This window comes from Eublepharis macularius, chromosome 12 (assembly GCF_028583425.1).
Source record: "Eublepharis macularius isolate TG4126 chromosome 12, MPM_Emac_v1.0, whole genome shotgun sequence".
Lineage (NCBI taxonomy): Eukaryota > Metazoa > Chordata > Lepidosauria > Squamata > Eublepharidae > Eublepharis > Eublepharis macularius.
In genome coordinates this window covers 78,066,490-78,092,261 of record NC_072801.1, presented here as the reverse complement: position 1 = coordinate 78,092,261, position 25,772 = coordinate 78,066,490, and the positions used below count along the sequence as shown (strand labels likewise).

Below are 25,772 nucleotides of genomic sequence, written 5' to 3'. Positions count from 1 at the left end.
AAAAACCAAAGAGATGAATCAGAACTTTCTTTTTATTTCTTTAAAATTTTCACCCAAGTTCTCCCTCACTCATCATGACCTCTTTGGGCAGACTATTAAGACATGCGCTTTTCTCTGTTGTACCAATTCCCTGTCCTGTTCTGACTGCCGATTTCTGGGAGTTTTATATTTAAGCCCTCCACTCCCAAGTAAGTCCCTAATCTTCATGAACGAAAGGTTGACCATGGTTAAGGTAAATGCTCACAATACAAAAGCAATCTGGGGTGGGGCTTCCAGGGATCATTGGAGGAAGTGCAACCCCTCTTTCCTGACACATTCATTGTAGTCCTCTAGCCCCTCATTCCTCCGTTCAGAAGATACAATCACTCACTTAAGTGGTATGGAGGGAGAACCTACTTTCTCTGCCTTCCTCCAAACATCTACCAAGTGATGATTTCAAATTGAGCATATATATATATAATAATCCCGTGTATAATGTCCAAACTGTACAGTCTATTCCCTGCATAAAATTCAATAACTGATGTGGCTGCCCTGTGCACACTGGAATGTATGTGATTCAAACATGCCCCATGTGGATGTGTGGAGTCAGGGAAGAGCGTTCGGGGATAGGGATGTTATGGAGAACTATCTCATCTGATGTGGCAGTGACTAACAGTGAAATCCTAAGTAGAGTTACTCCAGTCTAAGCCCTGGAAAGAAAATTTCCCTGAAATAAATCCAAATAATAGTAACAATAATGCTTGCAGACTGTAAATGAAATAGCATAGTGTGCATGGGCCTTATTTGCATAATATATCCAAATCTGGATGTTCTGATCCCCAAAGGAGTTCTTCTTGCCTTAGCATTCTGGGCCCGCAATTCCCAGGATGCTGCAGGGTTTATACAGGTTAGGTGGAACCCCTTTATATGGAGACGCTGTTCTGGACTTCGGAAGGGTTCAAATAGAGGTAGCCAATGGGAAGTTGCTCATTCCTCTGATTGATTTCCTTTGAGATCTCGGCTAGGCGCGCCTGGAATTCGGCAATCAGCTTTTGAGGCTCCTCTTCTGTGAAGTGCTGATCGGGGTAGTAGCCCAGTGGTCTCTGGAAGACAGCAAGGAAAGCCACACTTTTGACAGAGCAATGACTGAGCTTTCCAACCAAGGTGAAATGAAGACAGAAACATCAGTGTTTGGCAACCTGTCTGGAGCTGCATTTTTAAAAATGGAAGTTTTACACATCTAACTTTTAAAATTCTGCTTTGGTGAAGTGGGTAGGGGTTCGTTTTTCTTTGAAAAACCAAATATTAAGATTTACCTATTTGTTTTCCCTGTCTTGGAAAAAAGAAACTTGGTGTGTGCGTGTGCATACATATGTGAGATTTAAATCGAGGGGAAAGATTTCCCAGCACAGAAGGAAAAGATTAACCTCAACAAAAAAGAAGGATCAAAGACAATGGCAGAGACGCTGAAGCACATGTGCAAAGGGCCGCAGCAATGCTTGGAATTCCCAGTGCAACTTGATAATATCTTTATCGAGAGAAATAATACTTGCAACTCCCTCATGAACCTGCTTGGCAAAGTAACTTCAAACAAACTTTATTTGAGGTTAGTACAGAATGCAGTTTTCATGAAGGAGGTGTCTGAAGGAGTCTCGCACAAACAATTTCCACAGATAAACATCTTTGGGGAAAGGTTGCTTTCCGCAGGCTCTCTGCTCCACTGTCTGGATTGCTCTCTCCCCACAATTGGTGGCTGCTTCCGACTGTCAACTTGATCAATCCATTAGCTTTTCACTGATAAGACAATTGATTCTTGCATTTAACCTGGGCCGTTTCCACACGGCTTACCTTATTCTGCAAAATAGCGAAATCTCACGCAAAATCTCACGAGAAGACGCTGTTATCGCGTCTTCTCGCGCGAGAACAGCATCTTCTCACTCGATAACAGCGTCTTCTTGCGAGATTTTGCGCGAGATTTCGCTATTTTGCAGAATAAGGTAAGCCGTGTGGAAACGGCCCTGGATTGCTTCCCGCTTTTCCCAGACTTACTCACCAGGTCGCCCGGCTCATAGCTCACAACTGAAAGCAGAGAGAGAAGTGCACAGGTGGAGTTCACTTCGGGCAAGGTGTCCAAGATGCTCTTCAAGGTTGCGGTGCCCTTGGTTTGGGGGGGAGGCTGTCTCAAGGTGGCTGGTGTGTTGGGCATCCAGGCAGCGAAATCAAACTGTATCACACGAAAAGGCAGAAGAGAGAAGGGGGTCAAATCCACATTCACCCATTACCCACATGTTTATCGGATATCTTCCGTTTGCCTCCAATCCGCGATTTTTTCCTCCTCGTTCACATTCCTGCTTCCAATCTGTCTTTCTCGCGCGTCCTTCCGGTCACACGGCCACTCGAAAACCGCTTTTTGGGGCGGGACCTTTTTCCCCACCCATTTTTTTTTTAGCGCACTTTTCCGTTATTTTGATCTTGCCTTATAAAGAAACATCATTGAAGATAATGATGCCTCTCTTTCCCCCACTGACAGCACTGATGGCTCTCTCCTGTTTCTTTTTTGGAAATTTGGAAGCATGTGGAAAGCTTTTGTGGGCATTTCCTATGCAGGACAGTTCAGTGCCTGAATTTTACTGAAGTTTCACTTCCTTGGAGTATCATTATTTCGATATTTCGTAATTTCGATATTACAGTAATATAAAATAAAAAAAATAAAAAACAGTTAAAAAGGAAGTTTCGCGAGTCCATTCTGAGGATGGATTCACCCCAAAATGATTTTTCAAACTACCAGATTTGATTCAGAAACAGCATAATCAATAAATCCAATGCTATGAAGTCAAAAACAGTCTTTTGCAGACTACGGAGCACTTGCAAGTTGAATCAGCCAATAGGAACCCTCGGAACGGCCGGAGAGACAGGAAGGGGGGTGTTTTTTAAAAAAACCGCGTAAATTGCGCATTGGCCCGTTCACGGCCACTGTGAAACTCCTGTTGAAAACCTGTGACCACATATTCGGGAGAAATGCGAATGAAATGCGTCTGTTTAATGAGGTAATGTGACCGGCACTCGGGATTGCGTGGGGAATGCGGGGAACATGCGACTTAGAATGAGTAATGTGGATTTGACCGGGGTTAGAGCTAGCTGGCGTCTACTTGAGAGGACATGGAAAGTCCAGTGGAAAAAACACAACGCCAATTCGTACAATGTGCAGGCAATTCTGTCTTGTAGAAGAGGGCCTGGACTGTTTGCTTAGTTTTTTTAAATCTCGGAAGTCATGTTTGCCATTGTCTTCGATATATAAAATCCATGCTTTTGGAGGATTATCGGAGATTTGATGTTGAATTGGAATCAGCAGAGGGGAGAATGAAACTTCGCTACAGGGCATCAGGGCGACTACCTTGGGACCTGTGCTGGAGTGTGTGTGTGTGTGCATGCCAGGAGCCCCCACTGCCCTGCATCCAGCTGACCCAGTTGCTGCCCGGAAGACCCCCACTGCCTTCCTCCCGTGCTACCTGAATGATTCTGAGGCCCTATCCTTGCATTTTGCCTGGGACCCTTGCATCATGAAGACTGCCCCCGGTCAAGGAGGGAGGACTCGGGCCTCGGGCCCTTTATTCTTGGTGTACTAAACATGCCATTTCCCCCACCCCCAGTCTTTTTTTTTTAATGTTGGAGCATGCATTCAGCCAGGAATGGACCCCCTTCTTGCTACCAAAGTTTCAGCAAGAATGGTCCAGGTAATCGTGCCTCCCTTTGTTAAAGAGAGCCCTTACATCTGGCAACCATGCCTCCTTGGAAGGACCGGCACTGGAAAGGGAATGGAACAGAAGACACCAATGGGGCAAGGAAATAGATTGGTGGGAGGGGACAATCCAGCCCCTTCAGATGGGGCACCATACCTGCCCACTGTTGACGGCTGCGTGCCTCGCAGAACAGCAAAAGATTATCATGGTGAGGAACTTGACCAGCTCCTCCGTGGTTTCCAAGGTAGAAGGGACACCTGTTGGGTCAGACAGGAAGTTTAGCTTTCCCCTGTAAGTAAGAGCCAAGCTACATGTGACGAATGACACTTGAACGGCAAGTGAACAGACTCACGTGTATTCCTCCCTGTTCGCTTGCGCTCGTCACTTGATCACGTAGTGATCATTCGTCACTTGCAGCTTGGCCTTAAGAGAGCGTTCAGTTCCATTTATGATGGCACACTGCCTTGTGTGTTTTATGCTGTGGGTTTATGGGAGAGGCGAGCAGATGGGACCGGATTTCAAAAGCTGTCTGGCTGGATTTGATTACCCCCCATTTCGGTTTTGTCTCTCCCTTGTGAGAATGAGTCTGAGAGCCTTGATTTTTTTGCATCAGTTACTCTTTCCTCACTCTACATTGGTCAACGTTATATTTTATCAGCTGTGTATAAATGGCATGAATACCAGCAAAAAAAAAAGAGAGAGAGAAACAGGGACAGCAGGGCGAACGAGGCAAACCAAAATCTACAATTACTACATGAAATCAAAAAAGAAATAAAAATTGCGATTTCTACTCTTCTCTAGAGAGGAAGGGGGAAAGGAAGGGAAGGGGAAAAGGCAGCAGGGACATGAGTTGCCAACCTCCAGGCAAGACAACTGATCTCCAGAGTGAAGGAAATTGCTGCTTTGGAGGGTGGACTCTATAGTATCGCATCCCCACTGAGCTCTTGTCCACCCCCAAGCTCCACCCTGCCCAAGGACTACCTGCAAAACTCTAGGAATTTCCCAAGCTGGAGTTGGCAACCCTAGGTGGGGCATTACCAGACGACTTCAGGCCCAGGAAAGCTTCTGTGAAAATTTCGCACACCCAGGCTTGCAGTTCGGGGTCCTCCTTTACGGCAGCATCCGATTTGTAGTAGAGGCCAACAATGCCAGAGACCAGCCTGAAAGTGGAGGAAACAAACAGAAGCGGGGACACTCACCAACTTCACCCCAGAGGGGCTCCTGGGCTTTGGGTAGAGTTGCCCGCCTCCAGGTGGTGGCTGGAGACCTCCCGGAATTACAAGTGATCTCCAGGCCACCGAGATCTGTTTCCCTGGAGATAATGGCTGCTTCGGAAGGTGGACTCTATGGAATGACACCTCACTGAGGTCCTTCCGGTTCCCAAATCCCTCCTTCCCCAGGCTTCAGCCCCAAATCTCCAGGGGTTTCCCAGCTCGGAGCTGGCAACACTCATTTTGGAGGGCTGCCGCCTGTCTCCCCAAAGGCAAAGGTAGCATTTGAATGTATTGCTGAGGGTGGGAAAGCAGCTCCGGTTGCTTTTTCTTGCTTGGCATCTTGTTGGGCATCTTCCAGAGGCATCTTGCTGGGGACGGAACAGCTCCTACTCATTAAGCCAGGTTCCCAGTGGACAGAAGCGTTGCCCATAAAAATTCAAATGGGTTGGAGGGGTTGGTTGCAATTTCTTTTGGTCTCCCTGTTCTTGTTCTTCCTTTGTTGATTAATGAAAACTGGATTTCATTTCCAGCTTTGGCTCAAGGCAATTGCTTAAGCTGAGCTTGTAAAAACCCATCTGGGGAAGGGGGAGAATTTTAAAGCAGGGTTTGCATTCTGTAATTAATTCTTGCCTGCCCAAGGGCTCAGAATGTTCTTTTGTTTGAATCCCAAATCCTTCCATGTTTGGGTGTTATTCAGACAACAAACACAGAGTCTCTTTACACAAGACGCTGGGGCACGTGCCCAGCAAGTGCCGGGAGACGCAGTGTTAGCCGGGAAGCAAAGTTTTGAAAGACAGAGCTGCAGAGATCTCTTCAGAGGGGACGGATTCTCTCACAGCCCTCCGCCGCCTCTGGCGTGCCAGACTGTCTCCCCTTCCAGAGCTTTTACCCTGCTGTCCTCACTGCTTAAAACTATGAATTAACTGAGCCTTGGCAGGGCAAACGCTCCGAAGGGGAGACAGTCTGGCATGCCAGAGAAGAGAATCTTCTGTAAGAGAATCTGTCCCTTCTGGAGTGATCTCCGCTGGCTCTGTTGTTTAAAACTACGCTCCCTGGCTAACATTGTGTGGCAAAAGTATTGTGTACAGAGACTCTTAGTGATTGATCTGCTTAGAGGTCTGAACCAGATTCAAATATTCTGCATTCACATGTCTCAGATTTTCTCTGTGATTCAGCCAGGAAACCTCATATATCAGATCTGTTCCAGTTAGAGTTGCCAACCTCCAAGTGGAACTTAGAGTTTTCCGAGAATTACAACTGACTTCCAGGCTATAGAGATCAGTTAACCTGGACAGAACGCCAGCTGTGGAGAGTGGACTCCTTGACTGTGTCCCTGCTTGATCCTTCCCCAGGCTCCACCCCCAAATCTCCAGGAATCTCCCAATCTGTAGTTGGCAACTCTACTTACAGTGGCTTTCTATACCTATGAAGCCATTCTGTGCAAAAAAAAAAAAATCAAGGCAGGGAAGCAAAATGACCATCCCGTTACCAGATACACACGGCTTTGTGTGTGCCGAAATGGCCCCTGTTTTAGCTGCTTTGGATTTCAGCTGCTGCCGGTGTGTTTGCTTCTGCACACAGACACCTCCCCCCCCCCAGGCCCAACCCCCCAAGCTCACTTCTGTATGGCAGTCCAGATCTTCATTCCATCATCCCGGAAGTAGTAATTGGGCAAAGAGGCTACTCCTCTTCTTTCAAGGTCGTCTGGGAGGCAAAGGGCAGTATAGCTGGAGGCCTGCACTCCTTTGGCAAGCAATTTCAACATCCCATCGCGGCCCGTTGCAGTCGCCTGTGTAACAGGAGCATGAATTCAAGGGCGGGCAAGGCTACGTTCTACTCTCTGTAAAGCTCAGCTTTTGAGGGCCAAGCTACAAGTGACAAATGACACTTGAACGGCAAGTGGATCGAATGGAGAGCAAGTGGAGGGTAAGTGAACATGGAGGAATACACTTGCTGTTCAAGTGTCATTCGTCACTTGTAGCTTGGCCCTGAGTGGCCAGAATCAGTGGGACCAGATCACTTGGCTGTAATCTGCTGGATCCTCTCCTACTTCTGGGGATGTCAGTGCTGTCCTTTGGCTCCAGTGTTGGAAACCTGTTTTGCTGATCGGCCCTGCATCTCTCAATCAGCAATGGGTTCCCAGGCTGGCCTTTGGATTCGCAGTGGGCAGGGGGGGGCGGGGGCATAGCTCGGTTGTAGAATACCTGTCCTCGGCTTTTTTTTCTGGGAAAAGAGGTGGTGGAACTCAGTGGGTTGCCAGCACAGGGGATAGTACCCCTAGTACCGCATGTGCATGCGCAAAGTGCGCACACGCTCCCAGGACCACACAATGATGTCACTTTGGGTCAGCTGGAACAAGGGGGGAGTTTTTTAAAGTTTAAATCACTCTCGGTGAAAATGGTCACATGGCAGGTGGCCCCGCCCCTGATCTCCTGGCAGAGGGAAGTTTAGATTGCCCTCCGCGCCGCTGAGCGGCGCGGAGGGCAATCTAAACTCCCCTCTGCCAGGAGATCAGGGGGCGTGGCCACCAGCCATGTGACCATTTTCAAGTGGTGCCGGAACTCCGTTCCACCGCGTCCCAGCTGAAAAAAAGCCCTGCCTGTCCTGCAAGCAAAGGCTTTAGGTCCAATCCCCCCTCCAGTTAAAGGATACTCGGCAGGAAATGCTGGGAAAGGCCTTTCTCCGCCAGAGACGCTGGAGAGCCCCTGCCAGGCAGTAGAGACAGTGCTGAACGAGACAGGCCACCTGGCCTGGACTTGGTAGAAGCTGTCTTGCCCTCAAGAGCTGCATCCCGGTAGGGAGAGCACCCCGTATGCAAACAGAAGGTCCCGGGTTCAATCTCTGCCATTTCCCCCTCCACGGATCTGTTTCCAGGGTACACCAGAGGCTCGCTGCTGGTTTTCAATCTTTGCAAATTTGTATTTATATGCTAATTTGCTTTTTTGTATACTATTTATTGAAAAGTCCTTGAAATTGACTGTAGCGAGTCTCAAGGAGAGTAAATAAAAATAAATATTGTAAATAATACAACGTAAATAAATATAAACAACATAAATAAAACCAAACAACCCATCGATAACTTTGTCCTCACTGCTTGACCCGTCAGTAGAGCTCACTAGCCTCAGCATGCAAACAGACACCTCTATAAGCAGATCTCCCAACTCCCTTTAATTTTATGAATGTATTATTAAAAAAACAACTGTAGGAGGCTGCTAATTTGATTAAGGAAGTGGCTCTGGGGGAGGTTGTTTTATTAATCTTTCCCTCCCCCGGTTTCCCCAGTATAGATCACCCCTCCCCAAGGTTGCGAGAAGGCCCCGCAGGGAATGGAATGGAATGGAATGGCGGGTGGATGCAAAGGAGAAGCCAGCCGTCTGCCAACTGCTTGCCCATGGAGTTAAAGACATTGGGATTCCATGGAGCAAATACACGCTCAGGCCCTTGCCTGGGCCGGTGGGGGCAGTAGCCCACTGGCCACTAGTTTACTTGGCTTTCAAAGGCAGGATCATTGACTAGATGAACTGTCGGTCTCGTCCAGCTGGGTTTCTTTTCTTGGTGGGGATTTCTTTGCTGGCGACTGTCCTGACATGGGCAAACCCCTGAATCCCTCCCCCTTTTGCTGGACCTGGCCTTCTTACCTTATCAAATACCCCTCCTGGCTGTATAAGGCTGGTGCGGGCCAAGGTGTTGATGTGGAGCGTGTACCGGGTGTGAGGTATCAGGAGCTGAGAAAGAGGGGAGGGGGAGGGAAAGCACAGACCTGAGACGGGCATCGGCCTGGAAGCAAAGTTGACCCATCAATCCCCACCCCCCTAAAAAAGAGGTTAAATTCAAAGATGCACTTTTGTTTCCTACATTTTTGGGAGGTACCCAGCTATGATTTTTTGGGGTACCCAGTTATGTATTATTAATCCCACTTGAAGTCAAAAAATCAGAAGCTAGGCTTAGAGAAGCATGAAATTTTAAGATGTAAGGAAGTGAGATGCTTTTGCAGTCTCGGCACACTTCTAGGGCACCATTTTCATGTTTCCAGGTTTCTTCTGGTGGCCTGTGAATACTAAAATCCTGCTTTTAAAGAAGACGTAGGAAAGAATGCTGATGTTTTACAGGCATCCAAGAAGAACGTGTGACTTGCACTGAAATGCAAGCGAAGAGGTTGAACATCCCCCTTGCTGAAGGCAAGACATCAAGACATAGATTGCGAGGAGTTAGCCGTGTTAGTCTGTAGTAGCAAACTAGCAGAGTCCAGCAGCACCTTTAAGACTAACCAACTTTATTGTTGCATAAGCTTTCGAGAGCCACAGCTCTCTTCGTCAGATGCATCTGACAATGCATCTGATGAAGAGAGCTGTGGTTCTCGGAAGCTTACGCTACAATAAAGTTGCATCTGACGAAGAGAGCTGTGGTTCTTGAAAGCTTATGCTACAATAAAGTTGGTTAATCATCAAGACAATTGATTACCTTGTAGACAGGGTGGCACATGGGGAGCTGGCGGAGGGTGGCCATGGTGTAGACCTCGCAGTGGAAGTGTGCTTCCAGAAGGTGGGTGTTGACCTCATGGACATGGAAGTTGGCCATCCTCACCCAGATCTTAGCAAGCGTCCAGTCCCATTCAGGGTCACTGGGCAGGAAAATGGGGCTCTCGGGGCCTGGGGTCTGACTGAGCTGTGGAGGAAAAAACAGGGTTTCATGTTCAGCTGTATTATTCCGCTTCATACCTGCAAGACTGAGAGCTGCCAGAAGTGGGTAGCAAGGGATTGGAGAAAGGCAGCTACCTAACATACATGGAGAGGCAAGAATTGCCCACCGACTTCCTGGTGCTTAACCATTATGTTGCACTAGCTATTGATAACAACAACAACATCCGATTTATATACCGCCCTTCAGGACAACCCACTCAGAATTGTTTACTAAGTGTGTTATCGTTATCCCCACAACAATCGCCCTGTGAGGTGGGTGGGGCTGAGAGAGCTCTGAGAGAGCTGTGACTGACCCAAGGTCACCCAGCTGACTTCAAGCAGAGGAGTGGGGAATCAAACCTGGTTCTCCAGATTGGAGTCCTGCTGCTCTTAACCACTACACCAAACTGAATAAAAAGAAAATAAAAATTCGGCAAAAAATTATGTTATGGGGATATGGGACGCCACAGCATCTTTTCAGTAAAAGGTTGACCCATCCGGTGTCCAGTTGTTGGCATTGTACCTTAAAAGATGCATCTCTTAATCATATGCTTTGGTTGAGTCCAGTTATTCTGTCCTTTTCGGAGGAAGTTATTACTCAAAGGTTAGAATACTCATTTATTTTAGAGGATGTTTATGTACTCTTTGCCTGTCTCATGGAACCTAACTGATGATCTCTGGAAATGGACCTTCTGTGCCCTTACAGTCACTAAAATATTTACACTATAGCATCGGAAAGACAAAAGCCCACTTCCGATCATTCATTGGATTGAGGACCTTATAAATTTATCAGCATTTGAGCATATTGCATACAGACTGTCAGGGCTTGCCGCCGCTGCCGCTGGGCGTGGCACTGGGCAGTCTGCTCCTGACGTCACAGGGGGTCCAGGGATTCTGCAGAACCCTGCTCTGTGGAAGGAGGGGCGGTATACCTCACCCAGACTCCCTCTCAGTCCACTCGCTGGCCTGCTCAACCTGGTCTGCTTACCCTCTGCGTCCTCCTTCATCTCCTCCTTCCAGGACTCTCCTCCAAGCCTCCACCCTTGCATCTTACTGCTCTCACTCCACATCATCACTCCTCACTCACACCCACCACCGCAGAGCTCTTCCCAGCCACCCTTTATAGGGTTTCCTTTCTCCACCCCGCCCTCCTTCCAGGCTTGTTCCCTCTCCTGACTGGGCCCAGCTGTGCATTCCTCCAGGGGTTTCCCTCCAACCACTAATCCCTCCTGGGCTCTTTTGCCTTGCTGGCAGGGTGGGGTTGAGTGCGAGCCATCCCCAGCTGAGGGCTCCTTGGCCTTGCTCACGAGGAGCTGCCCCAGCCAGCCTCTGTGCTATTGAGCTTGCCTGGCCTTGCTCACAAGGAGCTGCCCCAGCCAGCCTCTGTGCTATTGGGCTTGCCTGGCCTTGCTCACGAGGAGCTGCCCCAGCCAGCCTCTGTGCTATTGGGCTTGCCTGGCCTTGCTCACGAGGAGCTGCCCCAGCCAGCCTCTGAGCTACTGAGCTTGCCTGGCCCTGCTCACGAGGAGCTGCCTTAGCCAGCTCCTGCACTGCCTGCTCAGCAATGCTGGGCGGGGCTACCCATCTCTTCCCCCAGAATGCCTGTGGCAGCCCCCCCTGGAGAGGCTTGGCTTCTGGCAACTCCTGAGCCAGGCTGCTGTCTTCTAGCCATGGTGTGGCTCTGGGCTGCAGCAGCGGCGTCCTCTCCCTGCCAGGTAAGGGCTCTGCTTGGGCTGCTGCTGCTGCTGGACCCACCTTCCCCCTGCTGTGGCCCTTTCCCTCCAGCCTGCTTAGCCCCCTCTCTTCCCCCTGGAAGGTGGGGCTGGCTGGTCTCTCCTTGCCCCCTCCACCCCTCTGAGGTCCTGGCCTTTTGCCCCTTCCCCATGGAGTAGGTAGGTTCTGGCCCTGGTTGCCGGCTTGGGGGGTGGAGTTGCTGCCACCCTTTTGTCCCCTGCTGTTCCCTCTTGTCAAGTCTGGGGGCTGGGGCTCAGAACCCGGACACACCCCCCCGCTTGGCTTTGAGTTGTGGGGGTCCGGCTCAGTCTCAAACATGCGGGACATATAGTCCGCGTCCACATGCCGTGCTCCCCGGCGGTATTTGATGGTAAATTGGAAGGGTAGAAGGGAGAGGTACCAGCGTAGCACCCTGGGGTTGTGCGCCTTCATGCGATGGAGCCACTGCAGGGGTGCATGGTCCGTCAGCAGTATAAAGGGGTTGTTGGCCAGGTGGTACTGCAGGGCCCCGACCGCCCACTTGACTGCTAGGGCCTCCCGCTCCACTGTGGCATAGCGCTTCTCGGCGGGCTGTAGCTTCCGACTCAGGAAGAGAATCGGGACGTCTGCTCCATCACGTTCCTGGGTCAGCACAGCCCCGAGGCCGGTGTCCGAAGCGTCTGTGGCTAGTGTGAAGGGCCGGTCAAAGTCCGGGTTCCACAGGGCAGTGGCGTTAGAGAGGGCGGACCGCAGGTCTTTGAAAGCTGCCTCTAGTTCTGGGGTCCACCGGACTTGGTTGGGCAGCCCCTTCCTTAAGCTGTCCGTCAGGGGCGCCGCTCGGGAGGCAAAGTGGGGGATGAACCGCCCATAATATCCCAGCAGTCCTAGGAATCGCCGAACCTGCTTCTTGGTCTTGGGCTGTGGGGCATCGGCTATTGAGGCCACCTTGTCCGGTGGTGGCCTGACTTGTCCTCCCCCGACCACGAAGCCCAGGTATTGGAGTTCCTGGAACCCCAGGTGGCTCTTTTTTGGGTTCGCCCTTAGCCCCGCTCGTTCGAGGGCCCTTAAGACGGCTTCCAGGTGTTGGAGGTGGGTGGGCCAGTCGGGGCTGAAGATAATAATATCATCGATGTACGCCATGGCGTACGCCCGGCACTCTCCCAGCACCTGGTCCACCAGCCGCTGAAAGGTGGCTGCCGCCCCATGCAGGCCAAACGGCATCTTCTTGAATTGGAAGAGGCCTTGGGGGGTGGCAAAGGCCGTCTTCTCCCGGTCCTCCGGCCGTACGGGCACTTGCCAGTAGCCCTTTGTTAAGTCCAGGGCCGACAGGTAGCGGGCGGACCCCAGGTGGTCCACCAGCACGTCTGCTCGGGGCATGGGGTAGGCGTCGAACTGGGCCACCTTATTCAGTTCACGATAGTCAATGCAAAACCGGGTGGTCCCATCTGGCTTGGGCACCAGGACTATCGGGCTCCTCCAGGCACTCCGTGAGGGTTCGATTACACCCAGCCGGAGCATCTCGTTTGTCTCCTTCTCCACTGCCTCCCACCGCTTCCTGGGGGTGGGGCGCCAGGTAGCCCGGGCTGTCTGCCCCGGGCTGGTTGGGATGGCATGTTGAATCAGGCTGGTGCTGCCCGGCCTGCGGGAGAAGACCCCGGGAACCCGTGCGCAGAGGTCTCGTAGCTGGGCCCATTGAGCTGGATCAAGCTGGGGGTCCACCTTGGGCGCCTCAAACTCCGGGGCTTCGGAGGTCCACGGCAGCTCACTGTCAGGAAGCTCCAATGGGTCCTCAGCCATGCCACACTCCTCTTCGGGGCGCTCGTGCCACTGCTTCAGGAGGTTCACATGCAGGGTCTTCCGCCGACGTCAGCCAACCCCGCACTGGACTTCATAGGTAGTGGGGCCCAGCACCCTCCGAATCGGGTAGGGGCCCCTCCAAGCATCCCCTCCCTCTCTGGGAAATACCGAGTGGTGCACCAGGACCTTCTCTCCAGCCTGGAAAGTCCTCATCCGTGCACCCCGGTCATAGGCGGCCTTCTGCTTCGCCTGGGTGCGAGTCAGTCTGCGGTTCGCCTCGGCTTGGGACTGTTGCACCCGATCACGGAGCTGGCTCACGTACTCCTGTGGGGTGGGCGCAGGGCTGCTGGCCTGGGGCCCCCAGCGTTCTGTCAGCCGGGAGAGCATCCCTCGTGGCTTGCGCCCATATAGCAGCTCGAATGGGCTGAAGCCAGTGGAGGCCTGCGGGGTCTCCCTGAGGGCGAACATGAGCGGGTCGATGTACAGGTCCCACTGGTGAGGCTTGTCCCGTGTCATCTTCTTCAGGGCCTCCTTGACGGTCTGGTTCAGCCGCTCTGCCAAACCATCTGTTTCAGGGTGGTAAGCCGAGGTGAACACCTGCCGGATCCCCAAATTCCGGCAGAGTTGGCGCATGGCTGTGGCACGGAACGGGCCCCCTCGATCCGTCAGGATTTCATCTGGCAGCCCCACCATCGCGAAAAACTTGGACAGGGCCCGGACCACCCCCGGGGTCTGCATGGTCTTCAGCGGGATGACCTCGGGGAACCGTGTGGCATAGTCCACAATCACCAGGGCAAAGCGGTGGCCCCGGGGTGTGCGTGGCAGCGGTCCAATGAAGTCCATCGCGATCCGTTGGAAGGGTGTCTCCATGACGGGTAGCGGGGAGAGGGGGGCCTTCGGTGGGCGGCGGGCTGCCACCCGCTGGCAGGTGGGACACGAGCGGCAGTGGGCCTTCACATCTGCATTCACGGAGGGCCAGAAGAACTGTTCAAGGATCTTCTTCAGGGTCTTGTGGTGCCCCAGATGCCTGGCCCACGCATGCTCATGGGCTGTGCGGAGGACTTCGGCCCGGTAGGCCGCCGGCACCAATAGCTGGCGAACCTCCCCCTGGCCATTTGGGGCATGAGCTATGCGAACCCAAACCCCTCCTTGCTTCTCGATGCGAGGGAGCCGCTGGGACCTCCGTTCATCCCGCACCTGCTCCTCCTCACGAGCGGCTGTCTCCCGCAAGCGCTGCAAGGACTCATCTGCTCCTTGGGCATCACGGAATGGGCGGTCTGCCAGGGGTCCCGCTGGGTCCTCAGCCTGTGGTTCTGCCCCTGGTCTGACAGAGGGACCCTCGCCCGGGTCGTTGGCCTCCTCCACTTGCAGAGCGGTGGCAACTTGTGGGCCTGCCAATTCCCCTGCCGCCTCCAGCAGCAGCCCAGCATTCCTGGGGGCGTCTCTTCCCAATTTCTCCGCTGCCTGCTTGAGGAGCCTGAAGAACCCCGGGGCATCTCTTCCCAGCAGTATTGGTACGGGTAGGTGAGCTAACTGGGCAACTTCCATTTGGTGGCGGACCCCTAGGTACTCTATCGTGATTAGGGCCGTAGGGTACGGCTGGGTGCGGCCCATCACATCCGTCACCGGGATCCAGCGGTACACTGGGGTGGCAGCTGGGAGGAGCTGGGGCCGAATTGCTGAGACTGCACTCCCAGAGTCCAACAGGGCTTGTAGGATCAGCTGGCCTATCTTCACGGTGGCGCATAGACTCTGCACCTGCTTGCCAGGCGGTGGGTTATTTTCCCAAATGAGGGCGCAAACCCTTGGCAAGGCCTCAGTGAGCACGCCGGCTTGCATCTGCAGCTCCGCTGTCTGAGCTAGTTCCACTGGAGCGGCTGGGTAGGCTGCCTCCAGCTTTCCCCACATCCTATCCTGGCGTTCCTCCAGCCACAGTCCGAGCTCCGCTGGGGCGGCGGCCTTGGGAGGCCGCCCCTTGACTGGCACCTGTGTCGGAACGTCTCTCCCCGTACAGGCCACCAACTTGTCAGGGCTTGCCGCCGCTGCCGCTGGGCGTGGCACTGGGCAGTCTGCTCCTGACGTCACAGGGGGTCCAGGGATTCTGCAGAACCCTGCTCTGTGGAAGGAGGGGCGGTATACCTCACCCAGACTCCCTCTCAGTCCACTCGCTGGCCTGCTCAACCTGGTCTGCTTACCCTCTGCGTCCTCCTTCATCTCCTCCTTCCAGGACTCTCCTCCAAGCCTCCACCCTTGCATCTTACTGCTCTCACTCCACATCATCACTCCTCACTCACACCCACCACCGCAGAGCTCTTCCCAGCCACCCTTTATAGGGTTTCCTTTCTCCACCCCGCCCTCCTTCCAGGCTTGTTCCCTCTCCTGACTGGGCCCAGCTGTGCATTCCTCCAGGGGTTTCCCTCCAACCACTAATCCCTCCTGGGCTCTTTTGCCTTGCTGGCAGGGTGGGGTTGAGTGCGAGCCATCCCCAGCTGAGGGCTCCTTGGCCTTGCTCACGAGGAGCTGCCCCAGCCAGCCTCTGTGCTATTGAGCTTGCCTGGCCTTGCTCACAAGGAGCTGCCCCAGCCAGCCTCTGTGCTATTGGGCTTGCCTGGCCTTGCTCACGAGGAGCTGCCCCAGCCAGCCTCTGTGCTATTGGGCTTGCCTGGCCTTGCTCACGAGGAGCTGCCCCAGCCAGCCTCTGAGCTACTGAGCTTGCCTGGCCCTGCTCACGAGGAGCTGCCTTAGCCAGCTCCTGCACTGCCTGCTCAGCAATGCTGGGCGTGGTTACCCATTCTCTTCCCCCAGAATGCCTGTGGCAGCCCCCCCTGGAGAGGCTTGGCTTCTGGCAACTCCTGAGCCAGGCTGCTGTCTTCTAGCCATGGTGTGGCTCTGGGCTGCAGCAGCGGCGTCCTCTCCCTGCCAGGTAAGGGCTCTGCTTGGGCTGCTGCTGCTGCTGGACCCACCTTCCCCCTGCTGTGGCCCTTTCCCTCCAGCCTGCTTAGCCCCCTCTCTTCCCCCTGGAAGGTGGGGCTGGCTGGTCTCTCCTTGCCCCCTCCACCCCTCTGAGGTCCTGGCCTTTTGCCCCTTCCCCATGGAGTAGGTAGGTTCTGGCCCTGGTTGCCGGCTTGGGGGGTGGAGTTGCTGCCACCCTTTTGTCCCCTGCTGTTCCCTCTTGTCAAGTCTGGGGGCTGGGGCTCAGAACCCGGACACAGACGACAATTGCATATCTTTTATAGAAGTTTATGTACTGAGTTTCCACCATAGATTATTGTTGTGATTATTTGCTGCTTCTTTCTTTCTTTTTGCTTTGCACAAATAAATATTTTTTTAATTAAAAATTAAAATATCTTTCTTTCTTCCCTCCCTCCCTTTCTTTTTCTTTCTTAGATTTTTTAAAAATGTAACAAACCAAAAATGTTGTATAATAGTTATTTAGACACCATTTCTCAATCATTTCCTGTACAATCTGCCTTACATCTGCCTAATTTAAAAACAAATCTTATGATCTTGTGTACTATGGGCTCCCTGATTGGTTAGCTTCCAGCTTTTGCCCATGGAACTATCCAGAAAGGACTGTGAGCAGTTCCGGATTTTTCCATGCTTCTAGTTTCACACTACAGTGTTTACTGAGTGTGTGGGCGACTGCCAAGAGGGTGTGCCCACTGAGACTCAGAGACAAGCAGCAAAACACTTTTGTTACCTGTATTGCCAGCGGCCTGATCTTTCCTTGAGGGTTGAGGTGCAGCAGGCAGAGGGGCGCTGCCAGATACTGGGGTTTACCGTTCAGAAGGCATGTTGGGATGTCCTCAAGAATTTTGTAGTCTGTGATGAAGATGTTCCCTTTCTGCAGGGGTGGGGAGGCAGAGAGAGAGATGGGAGGAGACACGTCTGTTTGCAAAAGCCTTCTGGGTCTGGTTACTCTTATTTCTGTCTGACAGATGGGTAGAATTATTTACTTCATTTATACCCTGCCTTTCTCCCCAATGGAGACTCAAAATGATTTACATTTTCTTCTCTTCCACATTATCCTCACAAAAACCCTGTGAAGTAGGTTAAGCTGAGAGTGTGCGGGACTGGCCTAGGCTCACCCAGCAGGCTTCCATGGCAGAGCAGGGATTCGAACGTGGGTCTCCCAGATCCTAGTCTGAAACTTTAACCACTGTGCCACAGACAGACTTGCCCATGACTAACTGATGAACCTGTGGCAGAGTTAAGGACTTGACCACAAGTCACCTACACAGAAGTCCAGAGTTCCATCCATTATTGTCTAGGAGCATCAGCCTATGAGAAAATCAAATTCTGCAGCCGGTTTTTAGAAGAGTCATGCCGGCACACCTGCCAGTCGGTATATCTAGATCAGCCTCTAGTTTCCAGGAGTCTCCGTGGTCCCTGCTGACTACCAAATATACAAGTGAATTACCTTCAGCTCTTCCTGAAGGGTGGTGGAATCCCCCAGGGACCCAGCCACCATCTCCTGGGTGACCGGAAAGTTAGCCGGGAGCTTGGTGCATTTCTGAATCACCACAGGATTGACCCCGTTCAGATACTGGTAGCCAAAGAAATCGTCATCCCGCCAATGATCTGCAACATACTCTGGAGATGCAGAGAAAATAGAGTCGTTTAGTCTTTCCGTTAGGAAGTTTTGTTCCATGGAGGGGATGAGCGAATTGGAAACTGGGAGGTCAAACTCACTGCATTTGAAAGCAGGTGAAAGTTAATTTCTCCTCTAGGTGAGAAATGCTTCCCTTGAAACATACAAAGGTGCTGTCCTGAGTAAGACCTTTGGTCCTTGACTTCTCAGCACTGATAGGTTGCGGCTCTCAGAACCAAGCTACAAGTGACGAATGACACTTGAACGGCAAGTGAACAGACTCACGTGTATTCCTCCCTGTTAACTTGCGCTCCACTTGATCAGGTAGTGAGCGCAAGTGAACAGGGAGGAATACACGTGAGTCTGTTCACTTGCCGTTCAAGTGTCATTCGTCATGTGTAGCTTGGCCTTCAGAGGTCTCAGGACAAGAAAGGAATTTATTTCCATGAAAACCAACAGAATTTCCCACCCCCTCCCTGGTAGCATCCCCACATGGGGATGTCTTTATGATTGCAAGCAACCCTGGTAAAAAAATCGTAGAGATTCGTCCCCTTACAGGGAAATTGTTGTGGGTTTTTTTTCTTTTAAAATGAATTTGTAAATTCTTCCCGGGAGAAGGGATAGGAAAAGTGGATAACACCATCACAATTTTTTGGACTGTTTTAAAAACCTGTCTCCTGCAGGGCACCTGCATAGGAAAGGGAGACCCACCTGTGACAGGGGTCTTCTTGAACCAGAAGACTTTCCCAATGTCGTCAAGACTCTCCCAAGAACCCTCCAGGTTGGAGAAGCCTTTCAACCGCAGCTCGAGTTCCCTAAAGACAAAGAGCACAGCTGATGTGCGGGGGTGGGGGGGGGAAGACAGCAAGGAGAGGCTTAGGTTGCCAACCTCCAGGTGGAGCCTGAAGACCTCTAGGGATTACAACTGATCTCCAGACAACTGGAAACAGTGCCCTGGAGAAAACAGCTGCTTTCGGTGGCACACTGGCCTTCCGTGCACATCTGGACCCCATTCCTCTGCTCCTCCAGGCCCATTGGAACTGGCTCAGTGTGCCTTTACAGAAGTAAGAGTTATCTACCTTTCAGACTAGAGGTGTTACTAGTTAACAGTATAGCTAAATAGCCCTCAAGTGTGTATTCCTTGTTTTTTCCTCTTTGTCTCCAATGGTGTTCATTAAAAAACAGAAAGCTTGGTTTTCATTTTATCCCATTTTTATTGCTTCAAATTTATCTGCCTCCGTTTCTGTTTTACTATCGGTAGGAAACAGCTTCAAGGGAGGGCCTTGGCTTCTATGCCCTGTTTTTTGCCTCCATCCCCCCACCCCAGGACAACTAGTTGGGTGCTGTGTGGAACAGGACGCTGGTACAGATGGACCCCTGGTCTAATCCAGCAGGGTGGGGTTTATGTTCTCGTCTTCTTGGCAAATGGGCCCACAAAGTGCCATCAACTCACTTGACACACTGAAAACAATTACCGTGCGTCATCCAAATAATGGGAAGTGCAGCGGCATCGCCGAGAAGTGGAAGGAGAGTCTTGGTTGGTGCTCGGGGGCTGTGTGGGTTCTGACACATGACCCGCTGAGAAAATCCTGCCGAGGCTGAACAGCCCAGCTTCCAGCACCCAGACTGACAGGTTCCCCTGGCAGCATCTCAGGTGACACTTTGTGGGGTGAGGAATGTTATACTGCATGGGAGGGCAATGTGTACGGGAGGCGATGGCCAAGGATTACGAAATGGGGCATTCCTGGGCCACAGGAAGATTCAGGTTGCTGCCTCATAGATCTCAGTGGAGTGACTCGGGAGGAGGCCAATTTTAGCACCTCCACACCAATCCTTTCTGCTTAGCTGTCGTCCTCTGGGGGTGTTCTGTGCTTGTGGACTGAATGGAGGAACACCTCCTTCCAGCCTATCTTTCCTTGTGTTTTTCTCCCAAGGGCCTTTGGAATAGGGACCATTTCTTCCATCTGTCTGAAGTTTGGCATGGAAGATCCCACAAGTGAGAGATCCAGCCCCGGAACATTTCATCCAACTTGGATGGAAGATAAAGATGTGCCTGCCAGAAGCCCAAGGGGACAGAAATAAAAGTGATGAAATTGAACATCCAGAATAAGGAACAAAACAAAAGTCAGAGCAGCTTTTGAAATGAAGATCAGTCTCACAACAAAGAAGTTGTACCACTGTGTTCTCCAGAATGGTTGATTACCAGTGTGCGTTCTATTTTGCTTCTTGATTTGGTTTTTATTTGGATTTTTTTTCCGGTGTTTTATTTCAATTATTTTAAATTATGTCTTTTTGTTGACGTGCAGCTTTGGGGACTTTTTATAAATAATGTATAAGAACCAATAAAAATAATTGGATGTCTCACACCAGAAACACTCCTCCAAAGAATTCAGGAAGGCAAAGAAGGAAACATTTTGGAAATGTCTGCCTCCCCAAACCCCACGAGCCCCAGACACAAAGGAACTCACGACTTGGCAGCATGCATGGTGAAAACAGTGGTCTTGGTGAGGGTGAACTTAGAATTGGAGTCCAAGTCTTTGGTACTTTCTGCATTTACGCATCTTGGCCAGCCTGGGGCGTAATCTTTCCACCTGTAGTGATCAAAATAGAAGAGGCTAATCCAAAATGAACATGTCAACATAGCACAGATATAAGCTGTGAGATTCATTGCCACAGGAAGTTGCCACGCCACTAGCATGATTGTTTTTGAAAGGTACGTAAACTGACAGAGGACAGCTCTGTTGGAGTCTCCCTGCTACGATATTGAGAACAAAATTTATGATGCAAGAATCACCCGTAAGATTCCTTTCGTCTTTTGAGCTCTTCCTTGCGATGCTCCAAAAGGATGGAATTCCCAGAATCATCAGCAAAAGTTTTGGCTGGGGAAGAAAAGAGAGAGTAAATGGGCCTGAAGGCAGAGATGCATTTAGTTATCAAATCAGAGGAGTGCTAGACTAGATTGCCTGATGGCCCTGGAAATCTTGCTTCCCTCTAGTCATATGTGTGAAGGATGTGCACTCTGTCCTTGCTCAGAAAGAACCTCCCTGTTCTGCCTGGCTGAGGTTGGATTACATGATCCAAGGCTAAATCCAGGAATCTTGGTAGTGGTAGCAGGGAGGGCTGCACCCACAAACTATGGTTTGCTTCACCATTTCTATACCAGCAGTGACAGAAGCAATGCCATCTCCCAGCCCCAGCTCCCCAAGTTCCATTTTCAAGGTAGTCTCTGGACAAGGTCACCCCTCAAAGATTGAAGTCCCTTTGGTTCATTGGATGGGGAAGAGATGGCGTGGTGTTGCAGCCGGCATGTTAGGCTGTGACGAGGGAGCTCAAATTGCCACTATGAGCAGAACTACACGAGACGAATTACTAGAGTTCTACACGTGTCTGCTTACCTCAAGGTTTGATGGGAAGTGTAGGAGTCCTTGCAGCTTTAAGTTTAACATTTACAGAGCGGCAGGGAGGGGAGTGCAGGCGTCAAGCTCTTGCCAGGCGCCCCCCTTCCCCTCCGCTGGGTGTGTGTGTGGGGGCTTTCCCATCAAACCTTGAGGTAAGCAGACACATGTAGAACTCTAAAAGAGTCCAGTAGCACCTTTAAGACTAACCAATTTTATTTTAGCATAAGCTTTCGAGAATCAAGTTCTCTTCGTCAGATGCCTGATACAGAGACTGGACAAACACAGAAGAGCAGAGGGAAGAGGCAATTAGGGGGGGGAGGGGGAGGGAGCAATCAAAACATTCCTTTGCTAGTATATGTAAACATCTCCTTTTGGTGTGTGTATCAGTTGGCTTCAAAGGAGTTTGCCCTGTTAGTTTGTAGAAGCCAAACAGCTAGACCATCCAATTCCAATGTAGTATGGGCCTTCGATAACCACAGCTCTCCCTGCCAGATGCATCTGACAAAGAGATCTGTGGTTCCCGAAAGCCCACGCCAGGTACCACTGAGCTCCCCCAGACCCCACCTCTGTAAAGGAAATCTGTTACCTGTGGTAATGTGATAACCATTCATAGTCCCTATTCAGTCCCAGCTTGACAGAGTCAAATTTGCATATGAATTCCAGTTCAGCAGCCTCCCGTTGGATTTTGTTTTTGAAAGATAGAAGAGAACTCAATAAAATATTGAAGACTCTTCCCGTGGACATACAAGAGTGCATCCATGCGGACACACCCCAGGAACCACGGCCAGGAAAATTCTACCTACTACCCAAAATCCATAAGCCGGGTAACCCAGGACGCCCCATTGTCTCAGGAAGAGACACTATCACAGTAGGAGTCTCAGGATACATGGACTCTATCCTCAGGCCCTATGCCACCAGCACACCCAGCTATTTACGGGACACCACTGACTTCCTCAGGAAAATACAGTCCATTGACAACCTACCTGATGACACCATCCTAGCAACCATGGATGTGGAGGCTTTATACACCAATATCCCACATGCGGATGGACTGCAAGCCATACGGAATATTATCCTGGACAAAACCACAGCACACCTCGCCACTGAACTTTGTCACTTCGTACTCACTCACAATTACTTCGAATTTGGTGACAACTTATATCTACAGATTAATGGCACAGCCATGGGCACACGCATGGCACCACAATATGCTAACATATTCATGGCGGACTTGGAACAACGCTTCCTCAGCTCCCATCCACTAGAACCACTACTATACTTAAGATTCCTGGATGACATCTTCATCATTTGGACCCATGGGAAGGAAGCCCTTGAGAGATTTCATCAAGACTTCAATAACTTTCACCCTACTATCAACCTAAGCCTGGACCACTCTACACAACAGGTACACTTCCTGGACACCACTGTACAACTACATAATGGACGAATAAATACCACTTTATACCGGAAACCAACAGACCGATACTCATATCTACATGCCTCCAGCTACCACCCTAAACATACCACTCGGTCTATTGTCTACAGCCAAGCCTTACGTTACAACCGTATCTGCTCCAATGCTCTCGACCGAGACTCACACTTAAGAGATTTACAACAAGCATTTTTGGGACTACAGTACCCACCAAATGAAGTGAAGAAACAAATCAACAGGGCCAGACTAGTACCCAGAAACAGCCTACTCCAGGACAAACCTAAAGGAACTAACAACAGAACACCACTGGTTGTCACCTATAGCTCCCAGCTCAAACCCATCCAACGTATCATCAGTGAGCTACAACCCATCCTGGAAAATGATACCTCTCTCTCAGAAGCCCTGGGTGGAAGACCTTTCCTTGCCTACAGACAGCCCCCCAACCTTAAACGACTTCTCACTCACAACCATGAATCAGCCAGCAGAGTCACCAGCACAGGTACCAGGCCCTGCAACAGACCCAGATGCCAGCTCTGCCCCTATATCTACCCAGGGAATACAATTACAGGACCCAATGGCATCAACTACACTGTCTCTGGCTCTTACAGCTGCTCATCCTCCAATCTGATATATGCCCTCATGTGCCAACAATGTCCTTCTGCTCTGTACATTGGACAAACCAGCCAACCTCTACGCAAAAGAATAAATGGACACAAATCTGACATTAGAAATGGAAACGTCCAGAAACCAGTGGGAGAACACTTCAACCTACCAGGACATTCCATCAAAGACTTAAAGGTCACTGTAGTTCAACAGAAACCTTTCAAAAACAAAATCCAACGGGAGGCTGCTGAACTGGAATTCATATGCAAATTTGACTCTGTCAAGCTGGGACTGAATAGGGACTATGATTGGTTATCACATTACCACAGGTAACAGATTTCCTTTACAGAGGTGGGGTCTGGGGGAGCTCAGTGGTACCTGGCGTGGGCTTTCGGGAACCACAGATCTCTTTGTCAGATGCATCTGGCAGGGAGAGCTGTGGTTATCGAAGGCCCATACTACATTGGAATTGGATGGTCTAGCTGTTTGGCTTCTACAAACTAACAGGGCAAACTCCTTTGAAGCCAACTGATCCACACACCAAAAGGAGATGTTTACATATACTAGCAAAGGAATGTTTTGATTGCTCCCTCCCCCTCCCCCCCTAATTGCCTCTTCCCTCTGCTCTTCTGTGTTTGTCCAGTCTCTGTATCAGGCATCTGACGAAGAGAACTTGATTCTCGAAAGCTTATGCTAAAATAAAATTGGTTAGTCTTAAAGGTGCTACTGGACTCTTTTTGATTTTGCTACCACAGACTAACACGGCTAACTTCTCTGCATGTAGAACTCTAGTAACTCGTCTCGTGTAGTTCAGCTCTAAGACATGATGCTGAGGACTGGTTGCAGTTTTTGGCAAGATGAGTCTGGGTTCGGCTGACCCAACACGTGTTCCTTGCAGTCACATGGCCAGCTGCAAGGAATGTCATTTTAAGGATCAGGGGGAGCTATTTTCTTATTCTTATTCTTATTGTTGTTGTCAGCTGTTCTCACTGAAATCCAAGACAGATTACACAGTGCAAGTGAAATAGAATATAATCAACAGCCAGGACAATTCATGACTCAAAGTACAATAATGAAAAACAGGATATTCAGTGAAACAGAGACAACAGAGTATGGGAGCAGACAATTTTAAACAAGCATATAGCCGAGAACTGTGGCGTGGCAGGAAGGAGGGCGTCACCTACCTTCCCCCGTGCCGTTTTCAGAAGCTGAAATGGTGCTTGCTTGGAATGTCCTATGCGCTGCTCCCAAGTTATTTTTTATTTACGTCATTTATAGCCCGCCTTTCTCACTGAGTTATGTAAACAGCTCCTTGCTGGGGGCCAATTCAACTTCTGATCCCAGACACAACTGCCCCCAAAATGTAACATCTTGTTTGGCCCTGAGTGGATGACTTTATGCCAGTCGCCCTCTTTCAGCCTTGTGCTGAGGATGCGATGAAATTGTGTGCGCTGCTCTGAGCTCCTTGGTGGGGTACAAATGTATAGAGAGGCTGACAGGTACCTGCTCCCTCTCGCAGCGTCAGGGTGCCGTAGCCCTCCAGCCACTGGTAGGAGGGGAAGTGGTAGGTCTTCCCGTGCTGGGTCGTCACCTTGACATAGTCGCAGAGCCAGCTGTCTTTGGGGAAGAACAGGTAGGGCTCTTTGTGCAGCTGGACCAGCAGAAGTGCTCCCAGGTCCCTCGCGCAATGCATCTCATACTCGTCCACCTGGAGGCACAGAGGATAATCGGTCTTGGGAAGAGATCCCAAAAGTCTTGGGAAGAGATCCCAAAAGTCTTGGGAAGAGATCCCAAAGCCAGGCCCCCTCGAGAACATCCCCTGGTCATCCTTCTGAGGCTAATCTTCTCTGCTCACTTTTGGTATAGAGAGGCCGGTGGGTACCTGCTGTTGTCCTGAAGGGCAGTATATTAATTGAATGTTGTTGTTATTGTTGTTGTATGTAATTGCAGGGCAGCCCCTTGGTTTGTCAATACAATGCAAGGTAATCAGGTTAACTCTTCAACTTAGCATTTTGCCTTGCATATTGTTTGCCTTGCATGTTTGGGTAGGATGGAGGGCTTTCTAAAGCTAGCAACGTTTAGAACTCTGAGTGCTATTTTTTAAAAATCCAAGATAACAAGATCTTCTATACTTCAGGTAGGCAGTTTTCACTTCTGAGAACTTGCAGGACACGCCACCACCTCCCTCCGTGTTTCAACATGAACACCTGTCAGGAAATGAACTTGCAAAGTCGCCCCGGAGGAGGACCTCCAGCCTGGCTCCTGCACCCTCGGCCAAAGTCCATCCCAGCCTCCGTGCATGCCGAGCTCACACTCACCACCCCGGGAACGAAATCTCGGCCCCGGTTATTCAACTGCTGCTTGTGGCTCTTCCCTCGAGTCCCAACCAGGACGATGGAGACGCTGCTGTAGGTGCCTGCCAACATGATGTTGCCGGTGGCCACCTGGACCTTGTAAGTGGCCATTTGGAAGCAGGTGAGAGAGGGCTCGGATCACCGGGATGGATGGAGGAGCCGTGCGATGCCGATTCCCAGGCAGGTTTGAACAGCCTCCCTTGCTCCTCCCTGAGGGTTACAGTACACAACCACCTCCCCAAGCCAAGCCACTCTTGTCTGGCATGCCTCCT

General features: G+C 50.9%; 1 protein-coding gene across 1 annotated transcript; it reads right to left on the bottom strand.

The window, feature by feature from the left end:
- Nucleotides 1-14: 14 nt before the first annotated feature.
- LOC129338691 (hydroperoxide isomerase ALOXE3-like) lies at nt 15-25,772 on the bottom strand. Its single transcript, XM_054993110.1, has 14 exons — nt 25,465-25,772; nt 24,650-24,854; nt 20,508-20,592; nt 20,182-20,304; nt 18,425-18,528; nt 17,543-17,715; nt 16,823-16,966; nt 9,395-9,598; nt 8,572-8,658; nt 6,553-6,722; nt 4,758-4,879; nt 3,876-3,976; nt 2,033-2,203; nt 15-1,082 (listed from the first exon to the last, which is right to left on the bottom strand). Exons 1-14 carry the CDS (start codon nt 25,609-25,611, stop codon nt 903-905), a joined length of 2,016 nt encoding a protein of 671 aa, XP_054849085.1. The 5' UTR covers nt 25,612-25,772; the 3' UTR covers nt 15-902.